Source organism: Lolium rigidum, chromosome 6 (genome assembly GCF_022539505.1).
Source record: "Lolium rigidum isolate FL_2022 chromosome 6, APGP_CSIRO_Lrig_0.1, whole genome shotgun sequence".
NCBI lineage: Eukaryota > Viridiplantae > Streptophyta > Magnoliopsida > Poales > Poaceae > Lolium > Lolium rigidum.
Window position 1 is genome coordinate 180,130,481 of NC_061513.1, and position 20,447 is coordinate 180,150,927.

At 43.8% G+C, this 20,447-nt stretch overlaps 1 protein-coding gene across 1 annotated transcript; it reads left to right on the forward strand.

Annotated features, from left to right (window-relative positions):
• The first annotated feature begins 16,697 nt into the window (after positions 1–16,697).
• LOC124665017 (protein indeterminate-domain 7-like) lies at positions 16,698–19,994 on the forward strand. The gene is made up of 3 exons (XM_047202416.1): positions 16,698–17,483; positions 17,605–18,004; positions 18,802–19,994. The coding sequence occupies exons 1-3, from the start codon at positions 17,315–17,317 to the stop codon at positions 19,661–19,663; spliced, it is 1,431 nt and encodes a 476-aa protein (XP_047058372.1). The 5' UTR covers positions 16,698–17,314; the 3' UTR covers positions 19,664–19,994.
• Positions 19,995–20,447: the final 453 nt, after the last annotated feature.

The window sequence follows — 20,447 nt, forward strand, 5'->3', positions numbered from 1 at the left end:
GCCGGCTCTCCAAGGAAGAGAGCTAATGTTCTGGCACTAAGAATCGGTTGGCACGTGTGGGTAAAGTTGTGCACCCCTGCAGGGTAATGAATCTTTTCGAAAAGCCGTGTCCACGGTTACGGACGACTTGGGAACGGACGTGGAGATCATAGAGAACTTTAACCTGATCGTAAAACTTGGTAATCAATGTGTGATTACGGACACCTTCTCCGGGTGTTGAGGGGGTGATCCGAGGATAGTGGTTCGAGCTGATGAAGATTGGTGGATACAATATGATGATCAGTAGAGCTAGAGATATCGCTCTCTTATCCCCTTTTAAAGGTTCTGAGTAGTCGAGCCTCTCCTCCCTCTTGTTTAACAAAGGAAAAGCGGCTTTACGCAAAAGAAGCTCCACGGAAAGCCCGCGTACCCGCTTTGCTAAAAGGTTGTACTAAGTCTTGCTGAGTCCTTGTACTCAGCTTTGCATGCTTTTGTTTCAGAAGAAGTCGCTCCAACAGATGGTGGTTTCTAGTCGACATCGACGAGTAGCTTGGGGTTCCCAGGTGGCAGCCTGGAATCTATGGGTTGGGACGTCGCCGTTATGCTCCTGGCCTCTTAGGCCTTTTGCTATCTTGCTATGTCTAATAGCATAACTTTGCTTCCGTTGATTGATGAATGACGAAGTCGGTGACCTCTGCTTGTAATACTTTGGTTCTTCGCTCGGTTATGAGCTTGTATTACTTCTTGAGTCGTAGAGTCACCGTTATGTTACCGATTCTCTCACTGTAGTCTCTCGAGCTCTAGGTTAGGCTTATGTCAGACGAAGATCTGGTATTTGTCTAACCCTGATCCCGGGGGTGCCACAACTTATAAGATATCTTATACATGACACATATGCTTTATTACTACCGTTGACAAAATTGTTTCTTGTTTTCAAAATGAAAAGCTCTAGCACAAATATAGTAATCAATGCTTCCCTCTGCGAAGGGCCTACCTTTTACTTTATTGTTGAGTCAGTTTGCCTATTCTTTCTATCCCAGAAGCAAACGCTTGTGTCAACTGTGTGCATTGATTCTTACATGTTTACTTATTGCAATTATTATATTACTTTGTGTTGACAATTATCCATGAGATATATATGTTGAAGTTGAAAGCAACCGCTGAAACTTATATCTTCCTTTGTGTTGCTTCAATGCCTTTACTTTGAATTTATTGCTTTATGAGTAACTCTTATGCAAGTCTTATTGATGCTTGTCTTGAAAGTATTATTCATGAAAAGTCTTTGCTATATGATTCATTTGTTTACTCATTATCTTCATCATTGCTTCGAATCGCTGCATTCATCTCATATGCTTTACAATAGTATGATCAAGATTATGATAGCATGTCACTTCGGAAATTATCTTTGTTATCGTTTACCTACTCAAGGGCGAGTAGGAACTAAGCTTGGGGATGCTTGATACGTCTCAAACGTATCTATAATTTCTTATGTTCCATGCTACTTTTATGATGATACTCACATGTTTTATACACATTATATGTCATATTTATGCATTTTCCAGCACTAACCTATTGACGAGATGCCGAAGAGCCAGTTGTTGTTTTCTGCTGTTTTTGGTTTCAGAAATCCTATTAAGGAAACATTCTCGGAATTGGACGAAATCAACGCCCAGGGTCCTATTTTTGCACGAAGCTTCCAGAAGTCCGAAGAGGAGACGAAGTGGGGCCACGGGGCGCCGCCACAATAGGGCTCCGCGGCCAATAGGGGGCCCGCACGGCCCTGTTGTGTGGGGCCACCGTGAAGCCTCCTGACCTGCCCTTCCGCGTACTTAAAGCCTTCGTCGCGAAACCCCCAGTACCGAGAGCCACGATACGGAAAACCTTCCAGAGACGCCGCCGCCGCCAATCCCATCTCGGGGGATTCAGGAGATCGCCTCGGGCACCCTGCCGGAGAGGGGAATCATCTCCCGGAGGTCTCTTCATCGCCATGATCGCCTCCGGATCGATGTGTGAGTAGTTCACCCCTGGACTATGGGTCCATAGCAGTAGCTAGATGGTTGTCTTCTCCTCATTGTGCTATCATGTTAGATCTTGTGAGCTGCCTATCATGATCAAGATCATCTATTTGTAATCCTTCATGTTGTGTTTGTTGGGATCCGATGAATATTGAATACTATGTCAAGTTGATTATCAATCTATCATATATGTTATTTATGTTCTTGCATGCTCTCCGTTGCTAGTAGAGGCTCTGGCCAAGTTGATACTTGTGACTCCAAGAGGGAGTATTTATGCTCGATAGTGGGTTCATGCCTCCATTAAATGCAGGGACGAGTGACGGAAAGTTCTAAGGTTGTGGATGTCTTGTTGCCACTAGGGATAAAACATCGATGCTTTGTCTAAGGATATTTGTGTTGATTACATTACGCACCATACTTAATGCAATTGTCCATTGTTTACAACTTAATACTGGAAGGGGTTCGGATGATAACTCTGAAGGTGGACTTTTTAGGCATAGATGCATGTTGGATAGCGGTCTATGTACTTTGTCGTAATGCCCTGATTAAATCTCATAGTACTCATCATGATATATGTATGTGCATTGTTATTCCTTCTTTATTTGTCAATTGCCCAACTGTAATTTGTTCACCCAACATCTGCTATCTTATGGGAGAGACACCACTAGTGAACTGTGGACCCCGGTCCTATTCTTTACATCTGAAATACAATCTGTTGCAATTGTTCTTTACTATTCTTCGCAAACAATCATCATCATCCACACTATACGTCTAATCCTTTGTTTACAGCAAGCCGGTGAGATTGACAACCTCGCTGTTACGTTGGGGCAAAGTTATGTGATTGTGTTGTGCAGGTTCCACGTTGGCGCCGGAATCCCTGGTGTTGCGCTGCACTACACTCCTCCGCCATCAACCTTCAACGTTCTTCTTGGCTCCTCCTGGTTCGATAAACCTTGGTTTCTTTCTGAGGGAAAACTTGCTACTGTACGCATCACACCTTCCTCTTGGGGTTCCCAACGGACGTGTCGACTGCACGCATCACTAACCTGCCAAGTGGCTTTGCCACTTGGCATAACCATTTGCTTGGTCTTTGTGTGTGTGCAGGGACAATATGATGATCAAGATGAAGATCAAGATCTTCTTGAGCAAGATTTCCATGATGATCATCTTATGTAGATTAGGATAGAACATTTAATTGTAATTTGCTTTCTTTTTCTTTTTCCATTATTCAATTCTTGTAATGTGTTGTAATATTTCATAATTCAATTCTGAATATTGTAAATGACAATGTATCATGTGTGATTATCAATAAAGCTCCAGTTTTCCTTAATGAGCTTTGTATAATAGTTGTACTATTTATATTCTTGATTATTTATATTTGTTTAATGAATTACCTCAATTTTGAATTATGAAATAATCATGTGATGTTTGAATTTGAAATTCAAACACAAGTTTGTTTGAATTCAATCATGCAACTTAAAGTTGTGATGCACTAACTCTCCTCTCTTCTCAAAACCCTAAATTAGTTAAGTGAGGTGCAAGTTTATCGCACTCTCGAAAACCTAACCCTGTAAGGTGTCGAGAGAGAAACTTGTCCCCCTTCGATGTAATTTTCTTTTAAAAGCGCGAAATTTCCCAAGAATTTACGATGCAATGCACATCCCTTTCTAAAATCTACCCCTCGATCGTCTCTAAACCTAGGACATTACACAGGCGGAGCAGCTCGCGCCGCCACCGCCGGTCATCACGCGCGAGCAGCAGCGCCGCCAATGGGAGCTCGAGCAGCACCTCCTCATCGCCGAGCGCGACGAGGCGCTCCACCTCGAGTGGGCGCGCAAATTCCCCGAAGACGTCGCCGCCACAGAGGCCTTCTACGCGCGGAAGGAGAAGGAGAAGGCGGCGGAGAAGGTGAAGAAAAAGGCGAGCCGCGACAAGCGCCGTGCGGAGTCCGCGGAGAGGAAGGCGGCGAGGGCCGAGAAGGCGGCGAGGAAGGAGGAGGAGAAGAAAAACGGCGCAGGACCGTCCACCATCATCCTCTCCTCCTCCTCCTCCTTCGAGTGGACCTCGACGCCGGTGTCGGAGACTACTCCGAGCAGCCACTCGTCGGACTACGACTGGGAATCGAAGTAGGATTAGACTAGTTTACAATAAAATATCGCGATGTATCGTTGAACTTTTAATATATTACTTTGTGTTGACAATTATCCATGAGATAAACATGTTGAAGTTGAAAGCAACTGCTGAAACTTATATCTTCCTTTGTGTTGCTTCAAAGCTTTCTACTAAGAATCTATTGCTTTATGAGTTAACTCTTATGCAAGTCTTATTGATGCTTGTCTTGAAAGTACTATTCATGAAAAGTCTTTGCTATATGATTCAGTTGTTTATTCATTGTCTTTACCATTGCTTTGAATCACTGCATTCATCTCATATGCTTTACAATAGTATTGATCAAGATTATGATAGCATGTCACTTCAGAAATTATCCTTGTTATCGTTTACCTACTCGAGGGCGAGTAGGAACTAAGCTTGGGGATGCTTGATACGTCTCAAACGTATCTATAATTTATTATGTTCCATGCTACTTTTATGATGATACTCACATGTTTTATACACACTTTATGTCATTATTATGCATTTTCCGGCACTAACCTATTGACGAGATGCCGAAGAGCCAGTTGTTGTTTTCTGTTGTTTTTGGTTTCGGAAATCCTACAAAGGAAATATTCTCGGAATTGGACGAAATCAACGCCAAGGGTCTTATTTTTCCACGGAGCTTCCAGAAGACCGAAAGGGATACGAAGTGGGGCGACGAGGCGCTGCCACCAGGCCGCGCGGCCCTATGGTGTGGGCCCCTCGTCAGCCCTCCGACTCTGCCCTTCCGCCTACTTATAGCCTTCGTCGCGAAAACCCCTGTACTGAGAGCCACGATACGGAAAACCTTCCAGATACGCCGCCGCCGCCAATGCCATCTCGGGGGATTCAGGAGATCGCCTCCGGCACTCTGCCGGAGAGGGGAATCATCTCCCGGAGGACTCTTCATCACCGTGATCGCCTCTGGATTGATGTGTGAGTAGTTCACCCCTGGACTATGGGTCCATAGCAGTAGCTAGATGGTCGTCTTCTCCTCATTGTGCTATCATGTTAGATCTTGTGAGCTGCCTATCATGATCAAGATCGTCTATTTGTAATGCTACATGTTGTGTTTGTTGGGATCCGATGAATATTGAATACTATGTCAAGTTGATTATCAATCTATCATATATGTGTTGTTTATGTTCTTGCATGCTCTCCGTTGCTAGTAGAGGCTCTGGCCAAGTTGATACTTGTAACTCCAAGAGGGAGTATTTATGCTCGATAGTGGGTTCATGCCTCCATTGAATCTGGGACAGTGACAGAAAGTGCTAAGGTTGTGGATGTGCTGTTGCCACTAGGGATAAAACATCAATGCTTTGTCTAAGGATATTTGTGTTGATTACATTACGCACCATACTTAATGCAATTGTCTGTTGTTTGCAACTTAACACTGGAAGGGGTGCGGATGCTAACCTCGAAGGTGGACTTTTTAGGCATAGATGCATGTCTGGATAGCGGTCTATGTACTTTGTCGTAATGCCCCGATTAAATCTCATAGTAGTCATCGTGATATGTATGTGCATTGTTATGCCCTCTCTATTTGTCAATTGCCCAACTGTAATTTGTTCACCCAACATGCTATTTATCTTATCGGAGAGACACCACTAGTGAACTGTGGACCCAGGTCCATTCTTTACATCTGAATACAATCTACTGCAAACATTGTTCTTTACTGTTCTTTGCAAACAAACATCATCTTCCACACTATACATTTAATCCTTTGCTTACAGCAAGCCGGTGAGATTGAACACCTCAATGTTACGTTGGGGCAAAGTACTTTGATTGTGTTGTGCAGGTTCCACGTTGGCGCCGGAATCCCTGGTGTTGCGCCGCACTACACTCCGCCACCAACAACCTTCACGTGATCCTTGACTCCTACTGGTTCGATAAACCTTGGTTTCTTGCGAGGGAAACTTGCTGCTGTACGCATCACACCTTCCACTTGGGGTTCCCAACGGGCGTGTGCTTTACGCGTATCAAGCTAAATTTCTGGCGCCGCTGACGGGGAGATCAAGACACGCTGCAAGGGGAGTCTCCCACATCCAATCTCTTTACTTTGTTTTTGTCTTGCTTTACTTTATTTTATTTACTGCTTTGTTTGCTTTCTCTATCAAAAATACAAAAAAATTAGTTACTAGTTTTACTTTATTTACTGTCTTGTTCTCTATATTAAAAAAACACAAAAAAATTAGTTACTTGCATTTACTTTATTTAGTTTGCTTTATTTACTACTGCTAAAATGGGTACTGCTGAGAATACTAAGTTGTGTGACTTCACTAGCACAAATACTAATGATTTCCTATGCACACCTATTGCTCCACCTGCTACTACAACAGAATTTTTTGAAATTAAACCTGCTTTACTAAATCTTGTTATGAGAGAGCAATTTTCTGGTGTTAGTTCCGATGATGCTGCTGCCCATCTTAATAATTTTGTTGAACTTTGTGAAATGCAAAAGTATAAGGATGTAGATGGTGACATTATAAAATTAAAGTTGTTCCCTTTCTCCTTAAGAGGAAGAGCTAAAGATTGGTTGCTATCTTTGCCTAAGAATAGTATTGATTCATGGACTAAATGTAAGGATGCTTTCATTGGTAGATATTATCCTCCCGCTAAAATTATATCTTTGAGAAGTAGCATAATGAATTTTAAGCAATTGGATAATGAACATGTTGCTCAAGCATGGGAGAGAATGAAATCTTTGGTGAAGAATTGCCCTACCCATGGACTAACTACTTGGATGATCATCCAAACCTTCTATGCAGGATTGAATTTTTCTTCGCGGAACCTATTGGATTCAGCTGCTGGAGGTACCTTTATGTCCATCACCTTAGGCGCGGCAACAAAGCTTTTTGATAATATGATGATCAATTACTCTGAATGGCACACCGAAAGGACTCCACAAGGTAAGAAGGTAAATTCTGTTGAAGAAACCTCCTCCTTGAGTGATAAGATTGATGCTATTATGTCTATGCTTATAAATGGTAGATCTAATGTTGATCCTAATAATGTTCCTTTAGCTTCATTGGTTGCTCAAGAATAACATGTTGATGTGAACTTCATTAAAAATAATAATTTCAACAACAATGCTTATAGGAATAATTCTGGTAACAACTATAGGCCATATCCTTCTAATAATGGTAATGGTTATGGTAATTCTTATGGTAATTCTTACAACAATAATAGGAGTGTACCCCTGGTCTTGAAGCCATGCTTAAAGAATTTATTAGTACACAAACTGCTTTTAACAAATCTGTTGAAGAAAAGCTTGATAAAATTGATATTCTTGCTTCTAAGGTTGATAGTCTTGCCTCTGATGTTGATCTTTTAAAATTGGAAGTTATGCCTAATGAAGATAAAGATATTAAGTCATTTGCTACAGCAAACGCCATCCAAGTTCGAATTAGTGAGAATATTAGATTGATGGCTGAATTGCATGCTAGGTGGGAAAAAGTGGAAAAACTAGCTAAAGAGAACAATGTAGCTAAAGTTTGGACTATTACCACCACTAGTAATGTTGATGCTTCACATGTTGCTAAACCTCCTACTATCAATGATAAAATAATTGGTTTTGGCAATGTTTCTACTCCTAGTGCAAAGCATGCAAAATTGTCTGAAACTGCTGAAACTGCTAAAACTGCTGAAACTGCTTGTGATAAAACTGCTGAAATTTTTCAAAATATTGGGGACAATGATCCCATTGCTGTAGATCATAATGGTTTAGATTTTGATGATTGTCACATCTCTGATGTTATAAAGTTCTTACAAAAACTTGCTAGAAGTCCCAATGCTAGTGCTATAAATTTGGCCTTTACAAAACATATTACAAATGCTCTCATAAAAGCTAGAGAGGAGAAACTAAAACTTGAAACTTCTGTTCCTAGAAAGTTAGAAGATGGTTGGGAGCCCATCATTAAGATGAGGGTCAATGATTTTGATTGTAATGCTTTATGTGATCTTGGTGCAAGTATTTCGTTATGCCTAAGAAAATCTATGATATGCTTGACTTGCCACCATTGAAAAATTGTTATTTGGATGTTAATCTTGCTGATCATTTTATAAAGAAACCTTTGGGGAGGATTGATAATGTTCGCATTATGGTTAACAATAACCTTGTCTCCGTTGATTTTGTTTTCTTGGATATTGAATGCAATGCATCTTGTCCCATTATATTGGGAAGACCTTTTCTTCGAACTGTTGGTGCTATTATTGATATGAAGGAAGGTAATATTAAGTATCAATTTCCTCTCAAGAAAGGTATGGAACACTTCCCTAGAAAGAGAATGAAGTTATCTTATGATTCTATTATTAGAATAAATTATGATGTTGATGCTTCATCTCTTGATGTTACTTGATTCACACTTTCGCGCCTAGTCGAAAGGCGTTAAAAAAAGCGCTTATGGGAGACAACCCATTATTTTACTTCTGCACTTTTATTTTATATTTGAGTCTTGGAAGTTGTTACTACTGTAGCAACCTCTCCTTATCTTTATTTTATTGCATTGTTGTGCCAAGTAAAGTTTTTGATAGTAGGGTTGATACTAGATTTGGATTACTGCGCAGAAACAGATTTCTTACTGTCACGAAATTGAACAGCCCCGTCTGTAGGTAACCCAGAAAAATCTGCTAATTTACGTGCGTGATCCTCAGATATGTACGCAACTTTCATTCAATTTGAGAATTTTCATCTGAGCAAGTTAAGTGCCCCGGAAAAATTCGTCTTTACGGACCGTTCTATTTTGACAGATTCTGCCTTTTATTTCGCATTGCCTGTTTTGCTATGTTTGATGGATTTCTTTGTTCCATTAACTTTCAGTAGCTTTGTGCAATGTCCAGAAGTGTTAAGAATGATTATGTCACCTCTGAATATGTGAATTTTCGATTATGCACTAACCCTCTAATGAGTTTGTTTTGAGTTTGGTGTGGAGGAAGTTTTCAAGGGTCAAGAGAGGGGGATGATACAATATGATCAAGAAGAGTGAAAATTCTAAGCTTGGGGATGCCCCCGTGGTTCATCCCTGCATATTTTAAGAAGACTCAAGCATCTAAGCTTGGGGATGCCCAAGGCATCCCTTCTTCATCGACAACTTATCAGGTCACCTCTAGTGAAACTATATTTTTATTCCGTCACATCTTATGTGCTTTACTTGGAGCGTCTGTTTGTTTTTGTTTTTGTTTTTGTTTGAATAAAATCAGATCCTAGCATTATTTGTGTGGGAGAGAGACACGCTCCGCTGTTGCATATGAACACATGTGTTCTTAGCTTTACTTTTAATGTTCATGGCGAAGGTTGAAACTGCTTCGTTCATCATTATTATGGTTGGAAACAGAAAATGCTTCATGTGGTAATTGGTATAATGTCTTGAATAATTTGATACTTGGCAATTGTTGTGCTCATATAGATCATGTTTAAGCTCTTGCATCATGTACTTTGCACTTATTAATGAAGAAATACATAGAGCTTGTTAAAATTTGGTTTGCATGATTGGTCTCTCTAGAGTCTAGATATTTTCTGGTGAGGTGTTTGAACAACAAGGAAGACAGTAGAGTCTTATAATGCTTGCAATATGTTCTTATGTAAGTTTTGCTGTACCGGTTTATACTTGAGTTTGCTTCAAACGACCTTGCTAGCCTAAGCCTTGTATTGAGAGGATTTCTTCTCGTGCATCCAAATCATTGAGCCAAAAACTATGCCATTTGTGTCCACCATACCTACCTACTATATGGTATTTCTCTGCCATTCCAAAGTAAATTACTTGAGTGCTACCTTTAAAATTCTATTCTCTGTCTTTGCAATATATAGCTCATGGGAAAATAGCCTTAAAAACTATTGTGGTAAATAATATGTACTTATGTATCTTATTTCTTATAAGTTGCTTGTTGAGCGGTAACCATGTTTCTGGGTACGCCACCAACTATTACACCTTTGTTGAATATCATGTGAGTTGCTATGCATGTTCGTCTTGTCTGAAGTAAGGGTGATTTATCATGATCAAATGGTTTGAGTATGCATATTGTTAGAGAAGAACATTGGGCCGCTAACTAAAGCCATGGATCATGGTGGAAGTTTCAGTTTGGACATCAATCCTCAATTTCTTATGAGAATATTATCTGTTGTTGAATGCTTATGCATTAAAGAGGAGTCCATTACCTATTGTCTATGTTGTCCCGGTATGGATGTCTAAGTTGAGAATAATCAAAAGCGAGAAATCCAATGCGAACTTTCTCCTTAGACCTTTGTACGAGCGACATAGAGGTACCCCTTTGTGACACTTGGTTGAAACATATGTTATGCAATGATAATCCATGTAAATCCAAGATAATTAGGACAAGGTGCGAGCACTATTGGTAATCTATGCATGAGACTTGCAACTTATAAGATGTCTTATACATAACACATATGATTTATTACTACCGTTGACAAAATTGTTTCTATGTTTTCAAAATGAAAAGCTCTAGCACAAAAATAGTAATCCATGCTTCCTCTCGCGAAGGGCCTATCTTTTACTTTATGTTGAGTCAGTTTACCTATTCTTTCTATCTTAGAAGCAAACACTTGTATGAACTGTGTGCATTGATTCTTACATGTTTACCTATTGCACTTGTTATATTACTTTGTGTTGACAATTATCCATGAGATAAACATGTTGAAGTTGAAAGCAACTGCTGAAACTTATATCTTCCTTTGTGTTGCTTCAAAGCTTTCTACTAAGAATCTATTGCTTTATGAGTTAACTCTTATGCAAGTCTTATTGATGCTTGTCTTGAAAGTACTATTCATGAAAAGTCTTTGCTATATGATTCAGTTGTTTATTCATTGTCTTTACCATTGCTTCGAATCACTGCATTCATCTCATATGCTTTACAATAGTATTGATCAAGATTATGATAGCATGTCACTTCAGAAATTATCCTTGTTATCGTTTACCTACTCGAGGGCGAGTAGGAACTAAGCTTGGGGATGCTTGATACGTCTCAAACGTATCTATAATTTCTTATGTTCCATGCTACTTTTATGATGATACTCACATGTTTTATACACACTTTATGTCATTATTATGCATTTTCCAGGCACTAACCTATTGACGAGATGCCGAAGAGCCAGCTCTCGTTTTCTGCTGTTTTTGGTTTCAGAAATCCTACAAAGGAAATTTTCTCGGAATTGGACGAAATCAACGCCCAGGGTCTTATTTTTCCACGGAGCTTCCAGAAGACCGAAAGGGATACGAAGTGGGGCGACGAGGCGCCGCCACCATAGGTCCGCGCGGCCAGATGGGGGCCCGCGCCGCCCTATGGTGTGGGCCCTCGTCGGCCCTCCGACTCGCCCTTCCGCCTACTTATAGCCTTCGTCGCGAAAACCCCGTACCGAGAGCCACGATACGGAAAACCTTCCAGAGACGCCGCCGCCAATCCCATCTCGGGGGATTCAGGAGATCGCCTCCGGCACCCTGCCGGAGAGGAGAATCATCTCCCGGTGGACTCTTCATCACCATGATCGCCTCCGGATTGATGTGTGAGTAGTTCACCCCTGGACTATGGATCCATAGCAGTAGCTAGATGGTCGTCTTCTCCTCATTGTGCTATCATGTTAGATCTTGTGAGCTGCCTATCATGATCAAGATCGTCTATTTGTAATGCTACATGTTGTGTTTGTTGGGATCCGATGAATATGGAATACTATGTCAAGTTGATTATCAATCTATCATATATGTGTTGTTTATGTTCTTGCATGCTCTCCGTTGCTAGTAGAGGCTCGGCCAAGTTGATACTTGTAACTTCAAGAGGGAGTATTTATGCTCGATAGTGGGTTCATGCCTCCATTGAATGCAGGACGAGTGACGAAAAGTTCTAAGGTTGTGGATGTGCTCGTTGCCACTAGGGATAAAACATCAATGCTTTGTCTAAGGATATTTGTGTTGATTACATTACGCACCATACTTAATGCAATTCTCTGTTGTTTGCAACTTAATACTGGAAGGGGTGCGGATGCTAACCTGAAGGTGGACTTTTTAGGCATAGATGCATGCTGGATGGCGGTTTATGTACTTTGTCGTAATGCCCTGATTAAATCTCATAGTAGTCATCGTGATATGTATGTGCATTGTTATGCCCTTTCTATTAGTCAATTGCCCAACTGTAATTTGTTCACCCAACATGCTATTTATCTTATCGGAGAGACACCACTTGTGAACTGTGGACCCCGGTCCATTCTTTACATCTGAATACAATCTACTGCAAACATTGTTCTTTACTGTTCTTTGCAAACAAACATCATCTTCCACACTATACATTTAATCTTTTGTTTACAGCAAGCCGGTGAGATTGACAACCTCACTGTTACGTTGGGGAAAGTACTTTGATTGTGTTGTGCAGGTTCCACGTTGGCGCCGGAATCCCTGGTGTTGCGCCGCACTACACTCCGCCACCAACAACCTTCACGTGATCCTTGACTCCTACTGGTTCGATAAACTTTGGTTTCTTACTGAGAGAAACTTGCTGCTGTATGCATCACACCTTCCACTTGGGGTTCCCAACGGGCGTGTGCTTTACGCGTATCAGGGGTAGATAAGGAGGTACGCGAAGGGACAAGGTGAGACGATGTCCCGAGGGCTGATAGAGCCTAGGTGGCGCGGCCTGGGGTGGGGCCCGCTCCACCTGGCCTAATTCTAAGGTTGTTGATCTCCTGGTGGCCCACTTCAGCTTTTTTTTTGTCTCGAAAATTCTAAAGTGTGGCATCTGACCTTGTCCATTTTCGAGTCTAGTAGCTCATGTAATCTCAAAAATACTAATAAAAGGTTTTTCTATCAGACATAAATAAAGGGACTTTATAGGAATGTCTCACAAATCATCTAAAATGCATAAGTAATGATATATTAATGCAAACAACAATATAAACTAGTCTTATAAGTTGATATAATGATGATGCAAAATGCATGTGGCGCCGCGACTGGTGGTGGGGCCAAACTTCGAGCGTGCTCAGCCAACACGTCTATATTTCCTGACGCTGCCCTTCGGGATGCCGTGGCGGCCGCATTACATCCAGGCGTCGCCGCATGTCTGCTTGTGCCTTAGGACGGCAACGTATTTGTCACATATGTTCCGTGTAGTGCCGAAGACGGAGCCGCGATCTCCCCCTCGTTGAGCTGGGGGGGGGGGGTCATCTTTCGGCCCATCGGCCCCAAGGTCGAGTCGGGCCTCCGGGTGCCGAAGATGTAGAAGGAGGACACAATGTTACCTTAGGGCCGCCTCTACTTCCGTCGTCCTAGCCGTGCGCCACCACCGCTGCCACCTAACGACGATGAGAGGGAGAAGAAGTTGGCAGAATATCTCCACCGCCACGCAGTGTTGCACGGCCCAACGATCCCAAGGAATCGCCTAGCTTCGCGAAATCCATGGCGGCGTCCGTCAACGACATGTATATCTTATGCCAATACATGTATATTTTGTAAGGTGGTATATATACTAACCCCTCAAATGGTGAAGTTGCGGTGGCATGATTACACACTCTTTTGGTGGGGTGGCCAGGGTGACACCATAGTAGCTAATGTGATCGTAGGATCACACTAGTTGGTAACTTGAACTTGTGATGCATTTTTCCTTATATGAGTCATGCATGCTTATGTTGTATATCTGGTGTTGTGAACTTGATTTGCATGCTTATGTTGCATATCTTGGTAGACAAACAAGTGGTATGTGGTATGCCATGGAAAGGTTCCAGGAGTCTACAACTCATTGCAATACACAAGTGACGTGTTACAAAAGAAAAACTTCCATAAACAGTTTAAGACTATAGAGGAGGCAGAAAATTTACTTTGAGTTCCTAGAGCAACAAATGAGAATGATAGAGTCCCGAAGGGTGCAACTCACAACGGGTCAGCGTTAGTAGGCCGAAGGACTTCATTATCGTTGTCCTCGTCATGGTGATTATGTATTTCCTCTTGTATTAAATATGTGTGATCACATGTAACATGCAATGACAAAACTGTTAAGTTGATAAGCTCACGGTCACCACGTAAAGGTGCAAGGTAAAAGATTAAAATCCATGCAAGTAATCAAACACGTCCAAAGCCTTGGGTTGCGTTGCATGGAAGCTCAGGCACAAGGAGAATTTATTTACCTGCAGTGGTACAATGGGTACACCTGGTAACCTGGTTACCCAGTACTTACCATATGCATGGTAACATGTGGTGTGTGTTCCCTTTCACAAAAGAAAATGGTGCGTGTGTCACATGAAGTCCTAGCTATAGCATGCAGGCTCCAGTCACTAGCCAACTTTGGAAAATACGTCTCTATCTTTTTGAGGTACCAAATTTCCCCAGCACCCTATGGCGGTGTAGGTAGATAGGCACACAACCTCCTATGCGTTTTACCCCTACTAGTACTAGTACCACAACTGTTGCTGTACACCGCTGCACTGCTCAGGCAGAGCAACATGACGCCACGAGCCGAGCATGTATAATTATTGCTTAATCTCGCTTCTCTGATTGCCATGCATGTGTGCATGCACAGAGAATCCAAGGTGAGTCCATCATCCCGTGATGTACTTCCATGTTCCTCAAGAAAGCAGGGGGTTTATGCCTTGCTACTCAAATTTTCATTCACGAGCTAAATGAATAGGTGCCTCTTTGGTTCAAAGATTTTGGACAAACGATTTTCCTACGTCGGCTGCTTGACACGTATGATTGCAAACCACATGAATTTACTCCTAACGTTTCCATTCTACTACTTTCTCCGATCCATAATAAATATCGAAAATTTAGTACTACAAAGTTATTTCTTAGAAAATTTTACAGTAACATGAACCTAAAAACGAAGAACCACTATTGGAAAAAAAATCATATGGTATGATGTACACAATCAAACAACCTTCTAAAATCTCATAGGGTTGATTATGGCATGCTACTATTATCATGTGTTTCTCCTTTTTTTCCGGTGATTTTGCAACTCAAACAGGCCTTACATTGGTCTGATTTTTATGATGAGACATGCTAGGTTGTCTCCTTGAAGATCACTTTTCTACTTTATACTCGAGTCTAATACATGAAATTGATTAATAACTCTTGTAAACATGACGCGACACTGAATAAGTTGATAACTATAGTTGCAAGTCATTGAGAGCATCTCCAGCCGCGTCCCCCAAAGCGTCCCTCAAAGGGATTTGGAGGACGCCGGACACATAACCTCTCCCAGTCGCACGCTCCAAAGACCGCTTCGGTCCGGACGTGCCTCAAATATTGTCCGGCGTCACTAGCCCATCCCCTGTGTATAGAGGCTCTATCAGGGACGTCGGACACGATTTTTACACTTGCTTTTTGTTTGGAGGTCATGTTTGGGGGACACGGCTAGGAATGGAAGCCCCCCAAACACGAATTATGTCCGGATGTCCCCCAAACGACCAATCCGGCTCTTTTGCTAGACGTCGTTTGAGGGATGCGACTGGAGATGCTTTGATATAGTTACATGTGTCCATATTTATTTGTCGCACATATTTCTACTTAAAAATTCAGTGTCACTGATCTCGAACTGTGCTCCCTCTAACAATATTTATTAATGGAAGAGAAGATTAAATAGAAAATTAAGTTAGTGCTTACTATATTATTTAACATGCTTTCACTACTCTAATAAAAAAAGTTGATGGTTCCAATTTGTAATTTTTCAGCTTCTGACCAGAAATCCACTTTTCTCCTTTTTGATCTCAGTAGAAAGAAGCAGAAAGTTTAGGCACCGTAGAATAGTGTGGGTCTTGCAAGCAAGCTGGCCAGCAGCTCTCATGTCCCGTAGACATACTGGTCCATGACATGAACAAGATAGGATTTCTATTTTTGAATTATGACCACCCATGTATGATATGCATGCATGGGGTCCAAGGTGAGTCACCGAGGGAAAATAAAGAAGACAAGGCAGGTAAATCACATGGCATGTAGCTATGCATGTCTTGCATTGTGGTTGGTATACACATACATGTACCAGAGGACGTCACTGCATTTCTTTTATCATCCCAACATGCAGGCCCTAGAATTTACAAAAAAACAAATGTGTGAACTGGGAATCTATATATCTATATACCTATCTAATTGCTGCGAGGGGGATTGATCAATAGTGTACCAACCGAGTGGGTGTACAGTGCCGATTACATAAAGAAAAGCAGGAATTCAGAGAGGGACGATGAGAGAGAAAGTATCTACATTTGTAAGACGAGGGAAAAGACAGAAAGCTCAACATCGGTGCAGCATTGCTACCAGTGTCACAGTGTGGTGCGTGGGGGTGTCGCTGTGCTCACCGCCTATGGTTTGTTTCTACTCCTAAGTAACCGATCATAGTACTATATATATACAGTTTTTGAATTATACTTAATTTCCATTTTAGCTGGCTAATCATCATCTTAGAAATACTCATGAAAGTTTTAAGTGCAAGAAGGAAAGAAGAGTTGCTTTCTACTACTATATCTTTTTCTCTGCGTTTTTATGTTAACTTGAGAGTGCATGAATTGAAGAAGGCTCAGCTGATCATTTGGTCAGTATATATTTTTCCTTTTGGCCCTAAAGTAAGTGGGAGCAGATAAAGCAGGAGAGGAGGGGTTCGGTTTGGCGTGCCCTTCCTTCCATTTGCTCAGCCTTCTTCCTCCCCCATGGCTGCCAACCCTCTCCTTTTCTTCTCTCTCTCATGGCGGTCATCCTCTTCCAGCTTGCATAGCTCTTGATCTCCTGTCTCTCTCCTCCTCTCTGCACTAGCAGCCAGCTCCTGGCTTCTTGCTGTAGCTTGTTGTACTGCCTCGGAGTGCCGAGAAAGAAAGTAGAGAGAGAAAGAAGGGTTGCAGGAGCCTTGCAGGAAGAAAGAAGGGAGAGGAGGGAGAAGCCAGAGAGAGGGAGAGAGAATCTGAATTGCTTTCCAGTCATTGACCACCCCCAGTTCCAGTTCCCTCCCCCTGTTTGTCTCCTTCCCCTCCTTTGATAGCTGTGTTATTCCCTGAGCTGTTGCTGCGTGACGAGAGGGAGTGGCTGCTACCGGCCGGGGGTCTCTGAACTCTTGTCACTCTTGCCCCCGTCCTCCATTCTTCAGTTTAATGCTCCCTCTGTAGCAGCACCAATTTATTGCTCCCCTACGTAGAGAGGGAGACAGAAGGGGAGGTAGCAAGACTGGGATATATACCTAGGCAGGCGAAGATCAAGGCGGTACAAGGTTGTATGTTTCATCAGCATCTTCAGCATCTTGGTGAGGCGGAGGCAGCAGCATCGGCAGATCAGGACAGCATGTCCAACCTCACCACTTCCGCTTCTGCCGGCGCCAACCCCCCTCCCCCGACTCCGACGACGGCCTCCAACAAGCGGAAGCGAAGCCTCCCTGGCAACCCCGGTAGGTCCTTTCTCTTCTTCTTTCTGATGAAACGATGATGAGTTCTTGGACTGACGCGCATGTTCCTATCCTGTTGCATCCTGTGTTGTCTTTTTCATGGAACAAATTATGCACGATGCAGACCCGGAGTCTGAGGTGGTTGCGCTGTCTCCGGCGACCCTGATGGCGACGAACCGTTTCCTCTGCGAGATCTGCGGCAAGGGGTTCCAGCGCGACCAGAACCTGCAGCTTCACCGTCGCGGGCACAACCTGCCGTGGAAGCTGAAGCAGCGGTCGAGCAAGGAGGTTGTGCGGAAGAAGGTGTACATCTGCCCGGAGGCGTCGTGCGTGCACCACGACCCGTCCCGCGCGCTGGGCGACCTCACCGGCATCAAGAAGCACTTCTTCCGCAAGCACGGCGAGAAGAAGTGGAAGTGCGACAAGTGCTCCAAGAAGTACGCCGTGCAGTCCGACTGGAAGGCGCACTCCAAGATCTGCGGCACGCGGGAGTACAAGTGCGACTGCGGAACCGTCTTCTCCAGGTAAATTTGTTCATTCCTTGATCCTTCCCTCCTCCTCCCATTTTCATTCTCCACTCACATCCATTGCACTTCATTAGTTTGCATGGAGATCGAATTGACACTCATCTATCTTAGGGCGTAATTAGTCCGAGAGAAGTAAGGTACTGGCTGTAGTGATGATGTGTGATTCGTGTTCGATCGTGACCACTCGTAGTTGCTTGCTTGCCTCAGTAGGACTGTGGGAGAGAGAGGCGAAGATGGCCAGACCACCAGGCAAGGCAGAAGAAGCATCATGTGTCCATGGAAAGAAAGATGGGCCAGTTTTCTTTGTTCTTGTTTTTCTTTTTGTTCCGGCCATGGATGAGATTCACCGAGTAGCAGCTAGTGGTGCAAGCTCGTGCGAGTGTGGGAGCGTGTGAGGTGTGAACAGGAGAGAGATTTTAGAAGGAAGGAAGGAGGGAGGAAACAAACAAAGGAGCAAAGTTAGGCCCATAGGACAAGGAAGAGAGATACTTTGATGATGAGGATCGAGCTTTGGGGCAGGAGAATTCAGACATGTGAATCTCTTTGCAGACTTCCCATCCCTGACTTCCTTCCTCCCTCCTCCTACGCTATCCCTCTATAGCCTAATTGCCTACACTATTCTCCCCGTGCTGTCACCTCCATGCGTCCTTCCCTGCCTGACTGATTCTCTCTTCGATCGAGCTCACACGCCACGGCATGGCAACAATGACAAGTGAACGAAGAAACCGGAGAAAGTTTTGCTTTTCCTTTCGATCCGATCGCTTTCTTTAATCGTTGCACTGCATTGCATGCAGGCGGGACAGCTTCATCACGCACCGGGCCTTCTGCGACGCGCTCACGGAGGAGAGCGCCAAGGCCATCGGAGGCATGCCGGTCATGGCGCAGGGCCACCACCACGCCATGCTCTACTCGCCGCCGCACCAGCTCATGCAGCAACAGCACCAGGAGCTCGTCGCCTTCCAGGACCAGCAGCAGCACCAGATCATGCAGCAGCAGGAGCAGCACTGCAACTACGCCGTCAAGCCGGAGATGCAGCCGTGGCCCACCATGCCCTACGAAGACGTCCACCACCACCCGCTGCTGCAGCCGATCTGCAACGCCACCGCGCAGAGCTCCGCCACATCCGCACCCGCGCCGACGCAGCAACAGCATCAGCAGCTGCTGCCGGCGGCCGCCGCGCACCTCTCGGCCACGGCGCTGCTGCAGAAGGCGGCACAGATGGGCGCCACCATCGGCGGGGCCGGAGCCGGCGGGACGAGCCCGCATTACACCCAGATGGCCGGAGCGGCGACGAGTGCTGCCGGCAGTGCCACGTTCGGGCTCGGCCTGTCGTGTCTCAACAGCCAGCAGATGATGACCCTCGCGAGGACAGCATCCCACGGCCGGGGTGCGGAGGACGGCAGCGGAGGTGGCGCCACGGGCGGGCCCAACGACGGCATGACAAGAGACTTCCTGGGGCTGCGCGCTTTCTCGCATCGCGACATCCTCGGCCTCGCCGGCTTCGACTCCTCGTGCATGGGCGCCGCCGTGAACACCGCCACCAACAACGCCAGCATGCCGCCCTGCTTCGAGCAACAGCAGCATGGACAGTCGCAGCCACAGCAGCAGCAGCACAGCACCAACGAGCCATGGCATGGAATGAGTAGCCATAGCTAGGTACTTGCTTTCCTTCTTCCTCTCGTCGACGTTGCATCTGATCACCGCACAGGCATAGCCAAGCTCGCGTCAGGCCACTGCTTGCTGCTACCCTAGATCACCACGTTGCTTTTTGAGTTGGGTAATCTCTCTCTCTTTCTCTCCATCTCTATCTCATGTTTATAATCTCATGATCTTGCAAGCTTTGAGGTTTCGATGGAGGGATGTAGCAATGCAGGGGAGTCTGTATTTTTTTGGTTTTTGGGTAGAAGCAACTGTAAGCTAAAGCTCGAATCAAGGAAAAATACTACAGCTATGTGAAAATAATACTACATGCATCCGTCGTCTTTTTTCTCTCCCTCTTGCACTTAATAACTCATCAAGTCCACTCTACATCATTTATATACGTATCTTCTAATGGCTACACTTTCACTATTAGTAATTCTCGATTCTCCAGCAAAAAAATGCATATGTACATATATATATATATATATATATATTAGGATAATCCATGTGAAAAATAAGTAAAGGAGAGGCCCAATATATTTGACTTGCTGGAATACTTTCAATGCAACAAGCAAATGTATGTGGATGAACTGAAGTCATTGTGTTGATGGTGTGGTCACTTCTACAAGAGCTAGATGTGGTCTATGATTGTATCCGTTATCGATGCATGCATACGAGTGTCTGTACAGTGCCGTGCAATCAGTCCATGTACTGTACCCGGCCAGCCGGCAGTGCTGCCTACTGTTCGTCCGTGACAAGGTGGTTTTGTTCGTATTGGCCATGGGCCCGCATTATTCCA

Bases quoted from the DNA above. Each gene is read 5' to 3' on its own strand.
- LOC124665017 (XM_047202416.1), top strand. From the start codon at position 17,315: ATGTTTCATCAGCATCTTCAGCATCTTGGTGAGGCGGAGGCAGCAGCA. The intron at 17,484-17,604 runs GTAGGTCCTTTC...TGCACGATGCAG, and splicing joins AAGCCTCCCTGGCAACCCCG to ACCCGGAGTCTGAGGTGGTT. The intron at 18,005-18,801 runs GTAAATTTGTTC...CATTGCATGCAG, and splicing joins TGCGGAACCGTCTTCTCCAG to GCGGGACAGCTTCATCACGC.